The sequence below is a fragment of the Nicotiana tabacum genome, chromosome 17, assembly GCF_000715075.1.
Source record: "Nicotiana tabacum cultivar K326 chromosome 17, ASM71507v2, whole genome shotgun sequence".
Classification (NCBI taxonomy): domain Eukaryota; kingdom Viridiplantae; phylum Streptophyta; class Magnoliopsida; order Solanales; family Solanaceae; genus Nicotiana; species Nicotiana tabacum.
Window position 1 is genome coordinate 88832938 of NC_134096.1, and position 23637 is coordinate 88856574.

The 23637-nt window shown below is 34.5% G+C and overlaps 1 protein-coding gene across 1 annotated transcript; it reads right to left on the reverse strand.

Annotated features, from left to right (window-relative positions):
• Positions 1-19138: 19138 nt before the first annotated feature.
• On the reverse strand, positions 19139-23515 carry LOC107795623 (putative protein S-acyltransferase 7). The gene is made up of 5 exons (XM_075234570.1): positions 23153-23515; positions 22116-22298; positions 21413-21706; positions 20090-20311; positions 19139-19978 (listed from the first exon to the last, which is right to left on the reverse strand). The coding sequence occupies exons 1-5, from the start codon at positions 23249-23251 to the stop codon at positions 19457-19459; spliced, it is 1320 nt and encodes a 439-aa protein (XP_075090671.1). The 5' UTR covers positions 23252-23515; the 3' UTR covers positions 19139-19456.
• Between the last annotated feature and the right edge of the window lie 122 nt (positions 23516-23637).

The window sequence follows — 23637 nt, forward strand, 5'->3', positions numbered from 1 at the left end:
AAGCGGTGTCGCGCGACACCGCTTCGTCAAATTTTTTATTAAATATATGCATTAATACTGTGAGCAAACGGATAAGTAGGAAAAAAAGGACACAACGTGACATAAATTGTCTCTTGGCGCATTGATTATGTGTTTGATTTTGCTTTAAGATAAAAATTGTGATGAAGTACAATTTAATTCAGGACTTTTTCTAACTTGAGACTCAACAAAACCAATAGACTAAAGCTATTTCTTGTCTAGAAGAATGATAATTAAAGTTATTATTACCTTTCTTCTATAAATTTCGACACCGCTTACAAAAATTCTTGCGTATGCCCCTGATCAGGGTATCACAAGCATATAGATGAATTCTGTAATCTAATATCCATATAGACATCAATAACGGGAGCTTATTAGGATGCACCACTATCATTATATAGAGTGTAATCCAAAAAGAATGAATAGACTTAATTGGAAGAATGACCATCTATATATACAGTTAGTTTTTTTTAAAAGATGAATCTGAATTATATCATTTTATCAATTGCAACTCTTTAGTTCCTGGTTAATGTACCCATTTAAGAAGAAATCGATTGGTTTTCATTGTTTTATCAATCACAACACTTCAAATTCTTCAGTTTTGAGATTCACGAGAAGAGAAGCTTGATTAGTATACTCATTTATGAAGGAATAGTTAGTTTTCTCAAGGGTATTAAAGTCCATCACTTCAAGGTTAATTTTGTCTAAAGTAATGATTAGGTGAAGAGTAAAATAGTCATCCAAATTTTGATGGATATTTTGGTAATCTAACTTCCACTTTGAGGCTTCCCACTTATTGTCTAAAGTAATGATAATGATTAAGTGAAGGGTAAAATAGTCATCCAAATTTTGAGGGACATTTTGGTAATCCAACTTTCACTTTGAGACACGGTAACCTCATCATTCTCATTTGATAACAACTCCCTTGTTCGACCAAGCTTTTGGGAAGCCAAAAATACTTTTTTTAATAAAAATATATTTTGTATGAAAGCCTTTGTTTAAGTTCTCAAAATTTTGGAATATTAGAATTTTATAATTTTAATATTACTTAGATAATATTGAAGTTTGTACGAAAAAGAAAAAAATTATAAAAAAGAAATAAATAAAGTAAGGCTGTCACTTTCTCGCAGTAGAAATATATTAGAATTTTTGAATTATATTAAATTAATCAAATCTTTATATTAGTAGATAATATTTTTTTACAAAATGAACTAAGGCAATATATTGTACACACATGGCTAATACCTTATTAACTTGAATTAGCCCTTGCCAATTAATATATTGTACTTTGTACACACATGGTTCGAGTATCTTTCGGTAAGACAATGGCGTAATGGGCATCCATATGGCAGATTAACCAAATTCTACTATCTTAAAATACTTAATGATATTTGAAGGGCTCCACTCTACTTAAGTTCTTAGCTCCAAAGACGTCATAAATTAGCTATGAAGGATAACAAGACCATTGTATTCCACTTAATTTGACAGATAATTTCAATTTCATCAGCAACTTAGTTCCTAAGTCATGACGAAACAATTAAATCAGAAGTTGATTTGAATCAGGATAATAGTATATTTTAAGAAAACTCGTGTTGCCGGGGTGAACGGATACTCTTGATCACACTATCTCAAACATGAAAAATAGGCAACAGTTCTAGTGATCCGCCATTGGAGAAGAAGTGCTTTCATGATTAATTTATTTGTTCGTGAAATTCTTGTGTTGTAAAGGAGCTAAAGAATGAAGGTTTTGATTTGAAGTATATAAACCTGTTGCAATGTTGATATTGCCGTAACTAACCAATGACGTAACTGCCATCAAACGAATTTTTCATTCAATATGCTAATGCAATAGTAAATAATTTATAATGCTTGCGTGAGAAGGTTCGGCATTTTAGTAACCTTCTAATGCTTGCGTTAGAAGATTTGTTGTGATGTCCTGGTAAAAGCTTGATGCGGCTGGTTCGAATTCAACTAAAATGCTACTACTCACTGTCCAAAATTGTTCTTTCTATTTTCATTAATTGCTTATATTTTTGGTTCTTTACCTGCAAATACCATTGCTAGCGGGCATAACTGTTCGAGAATATTAAAGGTGTTGAAACCTTTTCATCTTTCATGTCATGGATGTTTTCTACATTAAGTGAGTAGTGAATGTAGACAACTTTTAGACTTTTCAAAATAAAACAAAGAGGAAAATTAAGAAGAAAAGGCCAAAATAGTGAGAAAAGGATAAATATTATTGCTCGCCATATACAAGTGTCACATCACTTTGTCTATGACCATATATATATATATATATATATAGAAAGAGAGAGTCTTTTACTGATTCATATTCATTCTTTACTATGTTGTAATTAACATATTCATTTTTAGTTTAAAGTTGAGTTGAGCTGAGCCTATCCGAGCTCAACCGAGCTTTTCTACAACTTGGCGAAGCCTGAGTAGAGCCGAGCCAGCTTTATTATGTTTGTGTCCGCGTACTAGGCAATGCCTATAGCGCTTTCCATTTACTAACATTAAATTAAGAATATGACTTAAAGAAGAATTAAATTTGTATTTGCTCTATGATTATGATAAATGTAACAACCCAGCACGCTAGTGATATTATCTGCTCTGGGCCTAGGCCCTCACGGGTTTAAAATGCGTCACTAGAGTCTAAGGCTTGTTAACTTATATACCCAATATCCCTCTTATGTTTTGTCGGCATGGCCTATGTCTAAAGTCTGGGGTGTTACATACACCCCCTATTATGGACTCAGCGTCCTTGCTGAGGTTTGCCTCACCGTATGGGATTCGCATAGACTCAGCACTGAGGTTTGCCCCGGCTTATCGAAATTTGCCTAAACTCAGTTGAACTCTGACCCACCATCAACAAGGTTGACACAAGATTAGCTCTGACACCATCTGTAATAGCCCAGCCCGCTAATGATATTGTCTGCTCTGGGCCTAGGCCCTCACGGGTTTAAAACGCATCATTAGGGTCTAAGACTTGTTAAATTATATACCCAGCATTCCTCTTGTATTTTTTCGATGTGGGACCATGTCTAAAGTCTGGGTGTTATGTTGGGATTTTTATCTAATTAGATAAGAGGTGTGAATGGAAAATGGAGGAAAAAGATTAGGAAGGAAACGAAAAGTTTGAAATAGTTTCCTTTACTAATGCACTTTGTCCCTCATCGGAAAAAGGAAATAAACTCTTTGTGCTTATATAGAAAAACACATCTTCTTGCTCTTAAAGAGTTAAGAAGAAGTGGTGTCTCGCGCCGTCGTCGTCATCGCTCGCTCGGAACACAATTTTTCTTTTGGGCTCGGAACTTTATTTATTTTGTTTATATTCAATTTCTGTTAGTTTTATTTTTGCAGAAAATATTTACGAACACAGGGTGCTAACAAGCTTAAGGAATTTAATTTTTTATATTTTGTATTCATCTTACTTTCTGCTTTGGGAGACTAAAATCCTAGCGATTTTTTACTCCCGTTTTGGAGATTAAAATCTTTGGATTTTCTACTCCAGTTTGAGATTAAAGTCTTTCTGACTTTCTACTCAACCCGAGATTAAAATTCTTGTGATTTTCTACTCGGTTATTTGTATTCGGTTTGAAGATATAAAAACATTACCGACTTACTAATTCTGGTTGTGTCACTTTCTTTTACAGAAAAATGACAACAAGTACGGAACAACAAAATGGTTCTATTGGGACTACTGCGTCTTCAAGTCGCACAACTCCTACACCGGCGATGGCATCGGCAGAAAAGCCCGAAAAGTTTTTCGGCGTGGACTTTAAGCGTTGGCAGCAGAAAATGTTCTTCTACCTGACCAAACTCAGTTTACAACGCTTTATCAGCGAGGACGTTCCAGTTCTGGGAGAAGAAACTCCTGAAAATGAGCGATTTGCTGTCACGGAGGCATGGAAGTATTCAGACTTCTTATGCAAAAATTATATTTTAAGTTTCTTGGAAGACGGCTTGTACAATGTTTATAGCGTCATGAAAACATCACGAGAGTTGTGTGAATGCTATTGAAAAAAAGTACAAGACTAAAGATGCTGGACTTAAGAAGTTTGTGGCCACTAAATTTCTGGATTTCAAAATGGTTGACGGTAAATCTGTCATAACGCAAGTTCAAAAACTGCAAGTGATTGTTCATGACCTCCTTGCTGAAGGTATAAATAGAGTCGATATTTTTATTCAAAATATTAATTTTACTAATTATAAATTTATGATTGAAGGTATGGTCATAAATGAAGCGTTTCAAGTTGCGGTATTTATTGAAAAGTTGCCTCCGCTGTGGAAGGACTTTAAGCATTACTTGAAACATAAGATCAAGGAGATGACACTTGAAGACCTTATTGTTCGTCTACGGATTGAAGAGGACAACAAGGCACTGTGAAGAAGTCTCACGGTAACTCAACAATAATGGGAGCAAATATTGTTGAGGAAACATCTATAAGCAACAGAAAGAGAAAGAAGCCGTCTGGTCCAAATAATTACCTGGGCAAGAAGAAGTTCAAACGTAATTGCCAAAATTGTGGAAAGGTTGGACATAAGGCTGTGGACTGTCGTGCACCGAAGAAGGACAAGAAGAAGAGTCAAGCAAACACAGTTGAAAAGAATTATGAAATGGAGGACTTATGTGCCATGCTATCTGAATGCATCTTGGTAGGAAATCCCAAGGTGTGGTGGATTGATTCTGGAGCCACTCGCCATGTTTGTGATAACAAAGAGTTATTTTCCTATTATGTTCCCGCAGGGCCCGACGAGACTATCTTTATGGGAAACTCCGCAACATCAAAAATTGAAGGAGTTGGAAAGATATCTTTGAAGATGACTTCGGGCAAAGTTGTGACTCTAAACAATGTTCTTCATGTTCTAGAAATTCGAAAGAATTTAGTCTCTGCTGGACTTCTTATCAAGAATGAATTCAAGTATGTGTTTGTTTCTGAAAAATTATAATAAGTAAGAATGATGTGTATGTAGGAAAAGATTACCTAACTGAGGGCCTTTTCAAGTTGAATGTAATAGCTATTGATATCAATAAAGTTCAAGCTTCTTCTTACTTACTTGAGTCAAATAATTTATGGCATGCACATTTAGGTCACGTCAACTTCAAAACTATACGGAAAATGATTAACTTGGAAGTATTGCCTAAATTTGAATGCGATAATTTGAAATGTCAAATATGTGTGGAATTTAAGTATGTTAAACATCCTTATAAGTCGGTTGAAAAGAATTCAAATCCTTTAGACTTAATTCACACAGATATTTACGACATGAAGTCAATATCATCTCGCAGTGGGAAAAAGTATTTCATAACTTTTATTGACGATAGTACTAGATATTGCTATATTTACTTGCTTAATAATAAATATGAAGCAATTGAAGCATTCAAGCAATACAAAAATGAAGTTGAAACGCAACTAAACAAAAAGATCAAATGATAAGAAGTGATAGGGGTGGCGAATATGAATCTCCTTTTGAAGAAGTATGCTTGGAATATGGCATTATTCACCAAACAACTGCCCCTTACTCACCGCAATCTAATGAAATTGCGGAAGAAAGAATAGAACATTAAAGGAGATGATGAATGCCTTGTTGATAAGTTCGGGTTTACCCCAGAACTTGTGGGAGGAAGCTATTCTTACAGCTAATCAAATACTCAATCGAGTTCCCCGTAGCAAAACTCAATCTATTCCATATGAAAAATGGAAAGGTAGGAAACCCAACTTAAAAATATTTTAAAGTGTGGGAGTGTTTGGCTAAAGTACAAGTTACTAAACCCAAAAGGGTGAAGATTGAACCAAAAATGGTTGATGGCGTTTTCATAGGATATGCAAGAAATAGTAAGGCATATCGTTTTATGGTTCATAAATCAGAAAATCCTGACATTCATATTAATACGGTAATCGAATCCGATAATGCTGAATTCTTTGAGAATATTTATCCGTATAAAAATTAATGCGAGTCGTCTAGTGAAAATTCTACGCGACCTCGAGAATAAGCAAAGGAAAGTATATTTAATGAGAAAAATTCAAGATGTAGTAAATGTCAAAGGACAACTACTTTCTTTGGACCAGACTTTTGATATTTTTGTTGAAAAAATGAGCCTCAAACGTTTAAAGAAACAATGTCTTCCTCGGAAGCACAATATTGGAAAGAGGCAGTCAATAGTGAGATAGAATCAATATTAAGTAATCATACTTGAGAATTGGTTGATCTTCCTCCAGAAAATAAATCTTTGGGTTCTAAGTGAATTTTCCAAAGGAAAATAAAAGTTGATGGTACTATTGACAAATATAAGGCAAGATTAGTTGTCAAAGAATTTAGACAACAAGAAGGTCTTGATTACTTTGATACATACTCACCGGTAACGAGAATTACATCTATTCGAGTGTTAATAGCGTTAGCCGTCGTGCATGGTCTTGAAATCCATCAGATGGATGTGAAGACAACCTTCTTAAATAGAGATTTGGAGGAAGAAGTTTATATGGAATGACCTGAAGGGTTCATAGTTCCAGAAAAATAAAAGAAGGTGTGCCGACTTGTTAAGTCTCTTTACGGATTGAAACAAGCACCCAAACAATAGCATGCAAAGTTTGACCAAACAATGTTGGCAAATGGATTTAAGATTAATGAGTGTGATAAATGTGTTTACATTAAAAATACTCCAAATCATATAGTCATTGTATGTTTATATGTTGATGATATATTAATAATGAGCAAAGACATTGTGGATATAAATGCTACTAAGCGTATGCTTGCTAGTAAGTTTGATATGAAAGACTTAGCAGTTGCTGATTTAATTCTAGGAACTAAAATCCATAGGACTCCTCAAGGACTGGCATTGTCCCAATCTCGTTACGTTAAAATGGTACTTGAAAAATTCAAGTATTTAGATTTCAAAGTCGTAAAGACCCTGATTGATATAAATGTTACTCTTACAAAGAATCTAGGTCAGAGCAAATCTCAATTAGATTATGATCGAGTGTAGGAAAGTTTAATGTATATCATGAATTGTACACGACCTGATATAGCTTGTGCAGTAAGTAAACTGAGTCGTTACATAAGTAATCCTGACCAAACTCATTGGATGGCAATGAAACGAGTTTTGGGATATCAAAAACATACCCAAGATTATGCTTTGCACTACAATAAATATCATGCGATAATTGAAGGATATAGTGATGCAAATTGAATCACAGGATTATCAGTAACAAAGTCCACAAGTGGATACGTGTTTACTATTGGTGGAGGAGTGTCGTGGAAATCAACCAAACAGACATGCATCGCTCGCTCTACAGTGGAGTCTGAGTTTATAGCTTTAGATAAGGCTGGAGAAGAAGCTGAATGGCTTCGAAATTTCTCGAAAGATATTCCATTTTGGCCCAAATCAATGGCTTCTATATGCATACATTGCGATAGTCAAACGGCAATTGGAAGGGCTGGAAGCGTTATGTATAACAGAAAATCTCGTCACATACGACGAAGATATAATACCGTGAGACAACTACTTTCTAGTAGAATTATCACAATTGACTACGTAAAGTCAAAGGATAATATGTCGGATTCACTTACAAAAGGCCTAAATAGAGAGGCAGTTGATAAATCATCGAAGGGAATGGGACTATGGCTGAGGACAAGTCACTGTGGCGGTAACTCTACCTAAAAGACTGGAGATCCCAAGATCTAGGTTCAAGGAGATCAAACAAAGTCATTAATGATGGTTCAACATTGTCAAATAAAATTTTGGTCTATTCTCGTGATGAGACAATGTTCAATACCAAGGATAAAGCGTTAAGGCCTTTTAATGCTTTTTAAGTTTGATACATAGTATATCAAATAGTGTATCTATGGGATAACACATTTAGGAATCACATATATAAGTGTGAAGTGTAAGTTGCTTCAAGGAGAATTTTATAAGGCCAGTTCTCTACGTACTTATAAATCAGGCGGTGTTCATGGCTGAAACGAACACAACAATGAGAACCAAAGGCGGATAAAGGGTTGATTGTGTGGCTTATGGATGTCTAGGTATACACCACAGTTCGACGATTCAAAGATATTAAATCTACTAATTGACCGAATATATCCGACTTAAGTTTACTATGGAAAGTTCAAAGAGAAATATACTTATCCAGATGCGATTAATCATTGCTTGTAAATCACACAGTTTTTCATGCATACATATTTTTAAATAGTCATTCCCCATTCATGTGGGGGATTGTTGGGTTTATTATCTAATTAGATAAGAGGTGTGAATGAAAAATGGAGGGAAACGAAAAGTTTAAAATAGTTTCCTTTACTAATGCACTTTGTCCCTCATCGGAAAAAGGAAAGAAAATCTTTGTGCTTATATAGAGAAGCACATCTTCTAGCTCTTAAAGAGTAAAGAAGAAGTGGTGCCTCGCGTTGTCGTTGTCGTCGCTCAGCTCGGCTTTAGCTTCAGCGTGGTTCCCAACGGTCGTTTTGAGTTTAAAATTCGCGACGAGACTTCTACCGAAATGGTACCTCATATGAACAGGTACCTTTGCACCTGTTCAACCCAGACTGTTTGGCTATAAATTCAGAGGTTTTGCCTCATTTTTAGGAACGAAATCTGCATACTCTCCCCTCTCTCTTCTGCATTTCTGCAATGTTTTCAAACAAGCAAAACATAAGCATCAGTGTGGTTTGTTGTTATTTTTTGAGTTCGACGAAGTTCTGTAATTTTCATTGCCGGTATTACAGAATAGTTGTTACGTTCTATCCTAGGAAGAATTAATCTAATAACCTTGGGCAACAGTGAGGGGATTAAATTTCTTAAGGAAACACAGTTTTCTGTTGGGCTCGAAACTTTATTTATTCTGTTTATATTCTGTTTCTGTTTTTATTAGTTTTATTTTTGCAGAAATTATTTACGAACACAGGGTGCTAACATGTTACAATAAAACAAACTATCATAAAAAAGAAAGAACTTATGCTTATGTTTTGAAAGATCAAAAGTGGTTAACATGTAACAAATGAAAAGCTAAGTCAATATATATCCATAACTTACTCGACTTTTGTTTTCGTTAGGTGAATTGGTGCCTATAAAAGGAAAGATGTATCCTTATGATTTGCATTTCAATCAAATTTCATGTTACTAGTATTAATGTACGTGCGTTGTATGTGTGTATAGTATTAATTAATATAAAGTATATATAAAAAGAATAAATTATTGCATCTGTACCTCATACTGTTGAGTACATCGATTTTAAGAAATTACATATAAAGTTATTAAATTATATATATAACTTATAAAATAAATATCAAAATAAAAAATTGTAGGTTCCTGAAAATGTTGAATTGATCTGATTTAGCTAACTTAATAAATGAATAAGTCTTGCTCCAACCCCTCATACTTCAGATGCCTCATAGTAACTTCAAGCTTTGCCTCTAATTATTAAAGTTATCTGATTTTCTTCTTTTTATGGTATTAATTAATAAAATATACTTGATAAAAAATTAATAAGAAATTATAACATAATCTATTTTATTCCCTAAAATTATGTTGTATGAACTTGAAGTGATGTCCTTTCATAAGTACTTCTATAAGTTGATGTTGAGTTAAAGAATTTACCAAAAGGTAATGAGAGAATTTGTATCTAGGGAGTAGTATTTATTAGAATATGTACTGATATTTTTGTACACAAATGTTATAGAATGTGTATTAAATTAAAAGATAAAAAAATCGCTCAACTTTATATATGCATGCATTTTGGTCTATCATTTTTTTACATTAGATCCTTTCACTTTTATAGTAATTAGTTTTCAGGTACGTTTTTTTGGTGTACCTCATTGAGTATGCAATTTTAAGAAATCACATAAATAATTTTTATAAATACCAAATTGTTGTTATTGCTATCATCTAAAACAGCAAAAAAAATAGTTATCCAAAATATTTCTTTGGACTTAAGAGAATTATTTTATGAAAATTATTATTGTTCCTAGTACCTAATACTAAACACAAAGAAATAACACAAAAGTACTTTTATCACAAGAATTCAAAGATTTATTAAATAAAATAAATTAAAAATGAATCTTTTGGCCTTTTAGAAATGTGAAATGAAAACATTGGACCTGTCATTTGTTGGAATAATGCAAAAAGGAAAATAAACTGACGACAACTCATTTAGAATATATTTTTTCTTCTATTTCATGCTTATTGCTTCAAGTTTACCTTTTTATCAATGACTATTGATATTATACTATAACCAATTTTAATCTATCTTCTAGTTCCTTTCATCGTTCTTCTTATGGAGATAAATTTATGTATCCTAGGGTTTTATCAACCTGAAATATTGTAACGACCCGGCCGGTCATTTTGAGTATTACAACCTCGGTTCTCCATTTTCTACTTAAATTATACTTTACAGTTATTGTGTGACTTTCCGAAAAAATTGGTTCGGGTCCGGTAAGGTTTTGGAATGAATTGGAACACTTAGTTCCAAGGTTTAGAGCTTAAGTTGAAATAGTTGACCAGATATCGACTTATGTGTAAACGACCTCGAAATTTAATTCTGATGATTCCAATAACTCTGTAAGGTGATTTTGGACTTAGGAGAATGTCCGAAAAATTATTTGGAGGTCTGTGGTGGAATTACGCTTGAAATGCCGAAAGTTGAATTTTGAAAAGTTTGACCGGGGGGTTGACTTTTTGATATCGAGGTCGGAATCTGATTCTGGATATTGGAATAGTTTCGTTATATCATTTATGACTTGTATGCAAAATTTGAAGCCATTCCGGATTGATTAGATGTATCTCGGCACAAGATATAAATTTGAAAGTTCAAAGTTCATTAGGCTTGAATTGAGGTGTAATTCATGGTTTTTGCATTATTTGAGGTGATTTGAGGGTTCGACTAAGTCCGTATGATATTTTAGGACTTATTGGTATATTTGGTTGAGGTCCCGAGGGGCTCGGGTGAGTTTTGGATGGTTAACGGATCATTTTTGGCCTTGGTGAGATTGCTGATATCTATTATTGTATTTTTTTGATTTTCTCTTTCGCATTTGCGAGTGGGCCCTCGCATTCGCGAAGAGTATTTTATGAGTGTGAGGTTTTGTTCTTCGCGTCCGCGAAGGGGAGGACATGAAGGTATGGTCTATGTGTGCATCGCGAATGCGTGAGAGGTATCGTGTTCGCGAAAAGGAGTGAGGCTATTGGGGACCCCCGGGTCCTTGTTCTACGCGTTCGCGAGGTAGCGTTCGCAAAGCCGTGGTCGAGTTCGCGAAGGGTTAAATTTGTGGGCAGTCGAGTTGTGCTTCGCGAACGCAAGGGAGCTGTCGCGTTCGCAAAGAAGAGAGTCTGGACAGAGAGTTTAAGTTCTGAATATGGGACTTCGTCCCATTTTCAGTTTTTGACGGATTTGAGCTCGGAAAGAGGAGATATTCGGGAGTTTTTCAAGAAAAATAACGGGGTAAGTGATTCTAACTAGGTTTTGGTTAAATTACACGAATCTATTATTATTTTTATCAACAAATGAGTGTTTGGGTTGAAAATAGTAGAAAAAATCATAGACTTTAATTGAGGATTTGAAGGCCGAGTTGTGGTCGGATTTGAGTAATTTTAGTATGGTTGGATTCGTGATTGAATGGGGGTTTGAATTTTTTGAGTTTTATCGGATTCCGAGACATGGGCCCCACGGGTATTTTTGGGGCGTAATTTCGAATTTTTGGAAAATATTAGTAATTTGATATGGAAGTAATTCTTATAAGTTGTGTGGACTGAATCAAATTAATTGTGGTAGATTCGAGCCGTTCGGGAGTTGATACGCGCATAATGGGATTTCTGGAGCATTGTTTAGCTTGCTTGACATTGGATTCGGCTTGTTCGAGGTAAGTAACTCTTCTAGTCTTCGAGTTGAGGGTATGAACCCTGAATATATGTAATTAATAAATTGTTGGGAGGTGACGCATATGCTAGGTAACGGGCGTGTGGGCGTGCACTATAGAAATTGTGACATAATTGTTTCTGTGGAATTTTGTAGTTAAATGATCTTGGCATTTTCCATGCGGTTTATGAGTTAAAGAAATTAAACTGAAAAGCATATTAAAAATCATGTTGAGGCTATGTGCCAGTATTATTGGGACCCACAAAGGTCATATTATTGTGAATTATTTATTTTAAATTGAAAATTCATACTCAGTCATATTCATTTCATTGCATATCATATCTCAGTCTCTATTGTTATTTATTGATACATCATATCATCATTTTGGGTTATTCTCGTGACATTGTGAGCCCATGAGAGAGAGACTGGAGAGATTGATGACTGAGGAAGGTCGAGGGCCTAATTGTGAAGATATTGTTTTTTTGGGGATCGGGCTGCACGCCGCAGCAGAACATGTTGGCTTTATATATATTATACTATTGCACGTGAGTTGGCCGTGCGGATCCATATATTATACTATTGCACGTGAGTTGGCTGCGCAGCACGTGAGTTGGCCATGCGGATCCAGATATTATTATAGCACGTGAGTTATCCGTGCGGATTCAGATATGATATTATAGCACGTGAGTTGTCCGTGAAGCACGTGAGTTTTCCGTGCTTATAGTGCTTGGGCTATAGGATCCCCTCATGAGTCTGTACACACCCACAGTGAGCGCAGTCGATTATAAATAGGGATCGGGCTGCACGCCGCAGCAGGTATTGTATAGCGCTGAGTGATTGAGCGTGCTGAGCATAGTGAGAGAGAATACGAGACAGTGAAATTAGGTACTCTGAGAGTGTGAGTACATGAGTACAATCTCTAAGATACATTGCATTGACATGCACACATGACATATATGCATAGGGATGTGTTTTTCTCATGTTGTACGGTATCACATTATTCATGATTTCTCACACATGTTGACAGATGGGCATAGTGATGCATTTATTTTACACGGGTTATCTGGAAAGAAAATGAAACATATCATTTATTATTGAAAAGATTTTTGAAAAATTATTGCTTTCAAACTTATTCATATTTTTGGAAATTTCGGTAAACGATTTGGGTTTTTCACTAATGTACTTGAAAGGAAGAACTATTATTTTTGAAATCATGATTTGGCTGAGCATTTTATCTCTGAGTTACTTCTGGTATTATTTGTGTTATGTTGTTATGGATTGTTGTGTACTAGTGGTTTTGGACCCGACCTTGGTAGAAGCTCGTCACTACTTTCAACCTAAGGCTAGGTTTGTTACTTACTGAGTACATGGGGTCGGTTGTACTGATACTACACTTCTGCACATTGCGTGCAGATGTTGGGTGTTGTTGTTGATGTGCTCGATGGTTGCGGGATTTGAAGATGTACCAGCATTCCTGTTATAGCCGCCTCTTTTTCATGGTAGCCTTAGATTTATAAAAGCCATATTTATGTATTATTCAAACAGACTATGTAATTATTTCATTTTCGCTTTGTATACTCTATTCTTAGAAGTTCATAATTTGTACTACCAGTTCTGGGGAAATGTATAAGATTAAGATCTTTATTCACTCAAATTGCTTTAATAATTATTATTGGAATTGGATAATTGAAAGTTGGCTTACCTAGCGGGTTGGGTTAGGTGCTATCACGACTAGTTAGATTTTGGGTCGTGACAAATATATTCTTACTTGTATGATGAATTTGGAAAATAATTAAAAAAAAATTCTATTTAGTTTATGTAAACACTTAATTTCTTCTCAATATTAAATATAGTTTAACTAATTTTTTCTCGATATTAAATATAGTTTAACATTTTTGGATTCAAATTCTTACTATTAGCTTATCCTTTATTTTAAATATTTAATCATAATTATTATTTATTCAATAAGAATTTATCAGTTATTTATCTTTTATTAAGTATAATTTTTGTATATTATAAAAATATTATTAAACAACATATATTGTATAAGTATAAAAATAGTCCCAATATTATGTTAAAATGTATTATCAATATAGGACGTTCTAAACAAAATGTTTGATTAATTTTTTGTTCTTATGTTGGATAAAATGGTAATTAGTATGATTTTTTTAAAACAATATATTATTAGAGAAATATTATACCAAAAGTCAAGAAATTTTTTCATGTTAGTATCAAGGACTTAAAATCCAAAATTTGAGTTGATTTGTGAATTCGCTAAATTTTTCTTTAAAAAGGTTATTTGTCTTTTATTAAGTGTAATTTTTGTATATTATAAAAATATTAATAAACAGAAAATATTGAATACGTATAAAAATAGTGCCAATATTATATTAAAATGCATTATCAATATAGGACGTTCTAAACAAAATGTTTGATTAATTTTTCATTCTTATATTAGATAAAATGGTAATTAGTATGATTTTTTAAAAACAATATCTCTAGAGAAATATTATACCAAAAGTCAAGAAATTTTTTCCTTATCAAGGACTTAAAATCGAAAATTTGAAGCCAACCACTTGAACTTTGAATTGTGAATTCGCTACTTGTTTCTTTATAAAGAAACAAAAAGTTGGGCATAAATATTAAGAAAATTAATATGAAAGATATTATATAAGGTAAAATCTTAATAAAATTCATGGTCCTAAATATTAGGAGCTTTCATTTAACTCAAATAAGGAAAAATTTAATAACCACAATTTTAGGTAATCGAAAGATGTATGCTTATGATTTGCATTTCAATCAAATATCCTATTATGATCATAAACATCTTCACGAGATAAATAGCCAAAGCTACAATTCAAGGTCAAAGTCACGATAATCAGTTCACCATACTCCGCAGTACAACTATCTGCTTTCTCAACGTTATCTCTTTCTTTTTCTCTTCCAAGTCCCTTTTTCCTCTTTCATTCCTCGTCTTTTTAAATTCCCTCTTCTTCTTCTTTTTTTTCCTTAAAATTTTCTCTTGTTTATACCAACTTTTTAAAATATTAATTAAAAGGTCATTGTGTCCAAACAAGTTGGTGTTTTGGAAGGGAACGAAAGTGTAGGACTAATTTGACTCAGGTTTTAAATGTATGACACTTGCCAAGTAGCCATAAGTTGATGAGATGATATTATCTCGACTCAATTAGTTGATTTATTTTAGGTTGAACTGAGTAATTGAGGTGAAATGATTGATTGTCACTCTTTTTGTTAGGTTTGATAGGTCATATATATGATGAAAGAGTATGTCATTCCAACGTTTTCCAGCATTAGATGCGCAAGATATTATTGCGGAATTAGTTGAGATTGTTTTATTAGAGTCTATTGGGTAGAGTTAGATCGCCAAAACCCCTTAAATTAGAATGTTTGTCTTCTCGATGGAGTATTTCTTTTAAGTTTCTAATAACATGACAGGTACTTACTCCGTTTCAATTTATGTGAACTTATTTCTTTTTTAGTCCGTGTCAAAAAGAATGATCACTTTTCTTATTTGGAAACAATTTACCTTTATGCAATGATTTATAGTCACACAAAATATATGTGTCTCTTTTTACACCACAAGTTTAAAAGTCTTCTTTGTTTTCTTAAATTTCGTACCCAATCAAATAGGTTTATATAAATTGATACGGATGGAGTTTGTTTTTTTTGATGTTAATGCTTTGCTTAGTTTGTGATCATTGCTTTGCAAGGTCTAATCAGAGAAGTAAGGTGATTGTGACAGACTGACAGCTAAACCATCGAATTGATTTCCGGGTATTAGTTTATTAATATTTGGAGACGAACTATAAAGATTACCACAAACGAAATGGATTTAAACGAAAGAGAACTTTAAAAGTGTGGCATGTTTGTGTCAATACCAAAACTAAAAAACTGTATTTGGAGCGAACAAAGTGTAAAGTTTAACCGAGATGGAACTTCTATATAAAGAACATCAATAGACTAACTTTAGTTAGGAAGGAAGATTGCATTTGTCATAGCACAAATTAAAATGAGAATCGAAAGGTGTAGATAAAGTTACCTATAAAATTTAGTAACTCTGATTGATCACTCCAAAATTATCGCTCATATCTTTTGAGCTCCAAGTAGCATATTCGTATGATAGCTAACATTAAGCCAATTGTTGAAAGACTCCCAATTAGAGGCGACTCAAGGTTATTAAAGCTTGTGCTTTAAGCCACCAAAATTTCGTAATAATGAATTTTATACTTTTATTTTTGCTTAAACAATTTAAAGTTTGTATGGAAAATTAAAAAAAACATAAAAAAAATTGTTTAAAAAAAGAAAATAAATAAAGTAAGGATGTCACTTTCTAGTAGTAAAAATATTTTGAATTTTAAAATAAAATTAATCAAATTTTCATATTAGTAGATAATTTTCTTTACAAAAATATCTAAGGTAATATATTGTAAACACATGACTAATATCTTATTAACTGGAATTAATCCTTGCCAATATAAATGATAATAGTATTATGTGAAGTTAAAGCTTTTATGTAAACTCTTAGTATGGAAAAAGAGAAAAGGTGGAACCATTTTTTTTATAAATTTAACTTTAGGTCACAAATTTTATACCTACTGCTAAGCTTGAGGTCACAATCTTGATCTTTTTAGAATCAACCTAGTAAACTTGATCCTCTGCTTTAAACAATTATTTTAGTCTCGCCTTTCCATATGTATATCTGAGAATTTTGAATTCCTCTTTCTCTCGGAAGGGTACAGAGGAGTAATCTTACATGTATTGCAATCTCGCTTCCTCTTTTTTGCCCATAATTAGCAGGCTCCACAGATTGCAATATTTTGTTTTGTTAGGACCAGCCAAATGCAATTGAAATTAAAAGAGGGCATTTTTTCCTAATATCTATTGTATCAATATCTACTTAGAAATCCATCACTAAAATATGTTATATTTGTTGTATCAATTCCCAGGAGTGTTAATGATCTGCATGCGGTTGAAATTACTCTTTATTGTATTTCTGACGGTGATTTTTATCAGAAAAGATATTGGTTGTGGCCACCTATTCGAAGCTGATGGTGCTGAGTATGAAGTGCACAAGCTCCTCCCGATGCTCTAGTGTTTGATGTGCTAAAGCGGAATATGTCCCTGGCTTGAGCCCTTCCCGTCCCGGTAAAATTCCGTATGTCACGTCCTATTCCGGTAATTCGTCATGTCCCGTCCCGTCCCATCCCATTGGACAGTTATAGCATTGGATATGAATTTAGGAAAAACTGAGTATGTAGAATTTGGTAATGAAACACCCAGCATTAAAAGTAGAATTTAGAAGAACTTTTATTTTTCGTGGTAATTACACATTTACAATAGCAATTCTAAAAGAAAGATCAAAGCCTTTAGTGTATTCTCGCATCAGTAAATCGCTTTATACATCATTTTATCCAAAAAAAAAAAAAAAAAAAAAAAACTACCTCTAACGATACCGGCATTCTCTTTTCTGTAGTTTCTCGGACCTCCAATTTTCTTTTTCACCCTCTAATGTCGATCTGCCTTGATTTATAATATATATATATATATATATTGGTTATCAATATGCCTTCAGATCTTAAAATTTCCACTACATGATAATTTGTCAAACACAATAGAAAAAATTATAACTGATTAGTAATAGCAATATCTTAACTTCGTATAATCACACACCACAAATGAACTAACAAAAACTAAATAGCAAAAACGAACTTAAGCCAAGATCTCCCAAAAAAGAAAAAGGGAAAGAAAAGGAACAATAAGTTCTACATGCCAAATATAAAAGGAAAACGACGTGGAAAAGAATAATAGGTACTTAATTATTTTGTCCAGTGGATGGACTTCTTTCCAGTAATACCAGTTATTTGTGCCAAAAACAATTAAGAAAAAGAACAAAGTTCCTTGCCCCAGAATGCTGAACAATATGTGATAAAATGAGATAAATTTGACTTTACATCATATATAATACAACCACACACAAGTATCACGTCAAAGAACAAAGAAACGTAATTGATCCATTGACTCTTATACCACGTCAAGATTTATTGCAGAAATGATAAAATTTCTATGAGAAAATAAGATAGTTTGTTTCGTTGTCCCTGTAAAAGCTTGTTGCGGCTGGTTCGAATTCAACTAAAATGCTACTACCCATCGTCCACAATAATCTCTGCTCTTTCTATTTTCATTCTCTCCTTATAGTTTTGGTTCTTTACTTGCAATTATCACTTGCTTGCAGGCATAACTGTTCGAAAATATTTAAGGTCTTGAAACGCCATTTCATCTTTCATTTCTTAAATGTTGTCTACATTAAGTGAGTAATGAAAGTAGACAACTTCTAGACTTTTTAAAATAAAATAAAGAGGAAAAATAAGAAGAAAAGGCCAAAATAGTGAGAAAAGGATAAATATTATTGCTCGCCATATAGAGTTGCCACTTCACTTCATCTATGACCAACGCTTTAAAATTATATAGAGAGAGTCTTCTACTATTCATACTCATTCCTTCAAGCTAGCATTTTAACCAATTTGATTCTTAATACTATATTATAACCATCATATTCATTTTTAGGTTAAAGTTGAGCTGAGCCGAGCCTATTCGAGCTCAACCGATCTTTGCTACAATTTGAATAAGCCTGACTCGAGCCGAGCCAGCTTCATTATGTTTGTATCCGCGTACTAGGCAATGCATAACGCTTTTCATTTATTGACCTTAAATTAAGAATATGATTTAAAGACGAATTAAATTTGTATTTGCTGTATGATAATGATTAAACAAACTATCATAAAAAGGAAAGAACCTATGCTTATGTTTTGAAAGATCAAAAGTGGTTAACATGTAACAAATGAAAAATTAAGGCGATGATCCATAACTTACTGGACATTTGTTTCCGTTAGTTGAATAGGTGCCTATAGGCCATAAAAGGAAAGATGAATCCTTATGATGAGCATTTCAATCTAATTGTGCAACAAAAGAACATAACACCAAGCCAGACACTAGATTCAAAATGGTGCATTTGACCTCAAAGAAACGTTTACGGCATATGAGATTTTTACGACTCCTGACCCAAAGTGATAAGCTCCCAGAATTAATGTACTGTATAAATTACTACAACAATTCTTTTAACATTTGAAACAACTCTTCAAACTCCGGTTTGCGTGGTGCACAGAAGGAACCGTTTTTCGATGTTACAAGGCAAGCAGCTCTAGACCTAAACTGCTGAAAAGACAACACAGTAAAGTTTGTACACGTGCATGTGTTGGTAAATTAATATAGCTGTGTGAGAAGATATTCATCACCTACCATGAAGTTTATGAACATAACAACACACTGATGAAAGCTATTACACTAACTATTCCACACTTAGAATACAAGTTTAAGAATAAAAAGCACCGCTCATATCACACAATAGTTCACTTCCTAAAGCCAACAACCAAAGCAACATCTTCACACCCGTCAACACAGAGTCCCAAAGTCCCAGATAATACACAACATTATCGTGCAAGTTGAATGACCACATATCACGCCTCCAAGGACCACTAATCTATTCAATCCAATTTCATACTATCTGTTAATCACAAGTTTTGATCTGTTGGTCGGGCTGTTGTAAAGCCACTACTCCCACCGGTTCGATTAGGTTCTCCCACTCTTGATGCCAAAGCAAGAACTTCAGGCGACATCTCCCAGCTTCCACTTTTCCTTCCCCAACTGGATCCTCTAGGATGTATTCCCGCACGATCAGCCTCATCTACCGTAGTTCTTATCTCGGGAGACATTTGGCCTAACACACCATCTTTAACGTTCAGGCCATTGTTGTCGCTAAATTGTCCATCATTATCTACTCCTCCCCCTACTTCACTCCAAACCGCTTTCCTGCCCATTTCTATGTCCTCCACAGCCTTTCCCATGTTTGGACTCACAAAACCCCCACCTGCAGATCGACTTGGCATCTTGGGTTCCCTGGGCACCTTTGCACGGAAATTGTTCTTGGATGGAGGAATCGTAGTACAGAATATCTCCTTGAAATTCTGAATGACTCCTTTGTTGTAGGGGTTGGCGCGCCAATCATACCGGTATCTAAAATTCTCACAAGTATCCTGCAATAGCCAGAAAATAGATGTCACCCACAGTACACATCAAAATCCAAACCACCTTAGCTAAACAAAGGGAAGCATAATGATCTTGGATTCTAATTCTATGAATTCTACAAAGGTATAGATAATCATACCTGTAAGACCTCCAACAAACCACACTGATATAAAAGTGTATACTATCAGAACAATGGAGGCAGGTGTTTTGATCATTGCTTTCCATATGGTTGTGTCTTCTAGAACCATTATTCTCTTAATGTAGACCCAGCAGAAACCAAAAACATATATGCAAAGAAGTGTTGTAGAGAAGACAAACATGAAGAAAAAACGGTAGTTTCGCTGCAATAAAAGATACAAAAGTTTCAGAGATCTGTGCAATGTAAAGCACGAATGCAAGACAGTAACCATAGATGAACCATTTCTAAAGAAGCATTAATTACAGAAAACTATCAGTGCAAGCAAATGAATAAAGATATTTCCAGAAATCTAATGTGGACGTTGAAGTTGACTGGTAAATTGACCAGCTTGACCTCATACCTTCATAAATCTGAGAGTCAAGACCGTTGTAAGATGAGAACTTAAAATCGCGGATATGTTTACCAAATCCTCTTAACTTATTTCCACCACAGAGATCTAGGGCGCTAAATATTATCCTAAAACTAGAACAACAACAACAACCCAGTATAATCTCACTAGTGGGGTCTGGGGAGGGTAGTGTGTACACAACCCAGTATAATCCCACTAGTGAGGTCTGGGGAGGGTAGTGTGTACGCAGACCTTACCCCTACCCTGGGGTAGAGAGGCTATTTCCGATAGACCCTCGGCTCCCTCCCTCCAAGAACTCCCCACCTTGCTCTTGGGGTGACTCGAACTCACAACCTCTTGGTTGGAAGTGGAGGGTGCTTACCACTAGAGCAACCCACTCTTGTCCGAGTATATTTAAATTTTCTAGGTTATGGCTAAATTATGGGATGAGATTTATGGAATTAATAGCGGAAAATCATATTTTGACGTTATTTTTGTTGTATCGACTATTCGGTAATTTTCTAAGTTTTGTTGTGGCTGGAAATTGTTGGGGTAACTTGATTATACACATCATTTCTTCATGAAGTCTACAATTTTACAAGTTATCTTTGGACATTGTACACAGTTTACTTGTTTTCTCAAATTGACATTATAGTAGGTTTTAAAACTAAAAAAGAAGAAAGAATCAGTTTTTCATATTTTTAGGCAAAAGAATTAGTCTTTCATGAGTATCTTTTTTTGAGGTTTCCCAGCAGAAACGAAGAGTGCGATTATGAAAAAATAGATCTGATAACACTACATTGCAGAATATATGCAATAATTCATCATATATATCAAGCAGAGAAAAGTTAACTGAACATCAGTTACTAGTGCGGTACTACCAACTAAAAAAATGTTAAGCAAAAAAAGAATTACCAGCCCAATGCATTGCCCTACCCAAGGGCAGTGATGGTCAAATCTTTCAACGCAGTTATTGCAGATTGAGCAGTGAGAACAACGGGGAGGTCTATAGAGCATGCAGGTGTCACAGTATTTGATCTTCACGGTAATGCCATTAACCGCAACTTCTTTAATGCGGGGCAAACGTAATTGAGGAGTTTGTCCACCACCTTCCGCAGTACCATCATAACCTTCTGGTTCTGGAGGGTGTGCATTACGAGGAATTATTCCTGGATCCCTTCCAGATGTGAGAAGGAGTAGAACTAAAACCTGTAAGATTTAAATGTGAAACTCTTAGCAGTGCAACTTGGAAGAGATCTTGCACAAGATATGCAATAAGGTTGTCAATCCTTTCCATTGTGAGGACAGCCACTTAACAGTATTGGCAGTTTGGCACAACCAAGCCAAACTTACATCCTTGAGATGCAGTGCCAAGTTAATATCAGATCAATTAAAATCATTGATTTTCTAATACTTGGAATTTTGCAACGGTAGCATCAGATCATTAATTATCTAATGCTTGGTATTTTGTTTCCAGCAATGGTGAGATTAAATAAAGACAACTTTATACAGCTATTGTGTTCTCTGCAATTGCAATCATCAACTGCTAGTAAGCTTGTTCTGTGAAATGTTGGTGATGAGGATGTTACTAACAATGAAGACTAGGGAGAGAACTTACATAGAATGTGAACACAACGACTACAACCATAATCAATATCCCCAGGTGATTTGAAAAATCATCCATCAGCTTTCTAGCAACAAAGACACAGAAAACTGAGACAGGGGCCACTATGAGAAATATGGTCAGTGCTAGTGATCTTGCGTCTGGCCCAAATATGAACCTTCCTTGAAAGAAAAATATCTGCTCAGAGAGAAGAACATTAAAAAGTCAGAAACTAAGAAAAGGAAGTGGCATATATTCTGTAACGTGAAACTCTTCTCACGGAAAATGTTTCTTTTTTCTTTTTGTAAGGAGTAAATTAAAGAGATAACTGATCCCTTTTTAACACAGGAAGTTCATGTAAAGCACATATCACTTTTCAGTAAGTCAAGAAATGGTTTTTCAACACATGAACAGCTGGAAAAGATGTTGTAGGAAAGAAAAGATTTTCAATTTTAGATGAACATATGATAAGGACTGAGACTACCGAAGACGTTTGTCCTAGAATTGAGAGTAAAAATAATCTACAACTGTCCTACTCTAAGTAAAACACTAAAACCTCATTCTGAGAAGTAGAATTGCACAAGCCAAATTATGGCAATGTTACTACAGTAAATGTGATAACATAACCTAGAATGAGCACATCTGGTGCACTCCTCCTACACAGTTGTTCGGCACTTCCATGGACAGTAAAAACTTATAAGCACCATTAACTAAAACGCAGAATCTTCAGGGATTTCACCTTTGACATATAAGAAGATACCTCGTATTCTCACATTTTTTGAGGAAGCTATATTTCTAATTCTTGGGTCTTTTTTAACCCAGGCTGATGTTTAAAAGTTTGCTATGCAATATCAAGTATGATCAGCAGACTAAAGTATAGTTCATAGTAGTTCTAATAATGACAATAAGCTAACGGAAAACAGGTAAAAATTGAAGCTTTAACATCTTATAAAAAAAATAAAAAATAAAAAATAAAAGCTTCATCAGGTGTACGGCAATAGAAAATCATGGCAGAGCTAAACCTAAGAGTAAAAGTGTAAGGATATACTAACATTGCTTCCTTTCCATGCCTGGTAAATCCGCAAATCATCCGACCCATTCATGGATCCAGATAAAGGATCGGATCGTTTCGGAGGAGGTACCACATACATCTCCGGGCTTCCTCTCTATTATAGCCCAATGAATCTCAAATCCGGATCTCTAGCAGAAAATCAAGTACAAACGCTCCGGCAGCAGATAATGTTAATTACACAAAAAACAAATAAACACTTAAATGAGTGAACTGAGAGCTATCATTATGAGAGTGTGAGACTTCCCGGCGATAAAATTTGCCGGCAACAAAGTCAGGTTTCCGGTGAAGAAAGGAGTAGAGTTTTGGGTTAAATGGGCCGACAAGGCATGAGGGTAAAGAGAGTGAAAAGAGGCGAACAAGGGTTTGGTTTGTATGAGTGTGTTGTGGGGGCCCATTTCTAACTTTACAGGATGGTCAAACTGACGTGGCGAATTACTGTTGGGCAAGCTTGCGAAAGGAGGACCC

Excerpts from the sequence above, each read along its gene's own strand:
- LOC107795623 (XM_075234570.1), bottom strand. The coding sequence starts at position 23,251 with ATGTATGTGGTACCTCCTCCGAAACGATCCGATCCTTTATCTGGATCC. Across the intron at positions 21,707-22,115 it reads TCGTTGTGTTCACATTCTAT|GTTTTAGTTCTACTCCTTCT; the intron begins GTAAGTTCTCTC and ends TAAATCTTACAG. Across the intron at positions 20,312-21,412 it reads TAGGGCAATGCATTGGGCTG|CGAAACTACCGTTTTTTCTT; the intron begins GTAATTCTTTTT and ends CTTTTATTGCAG.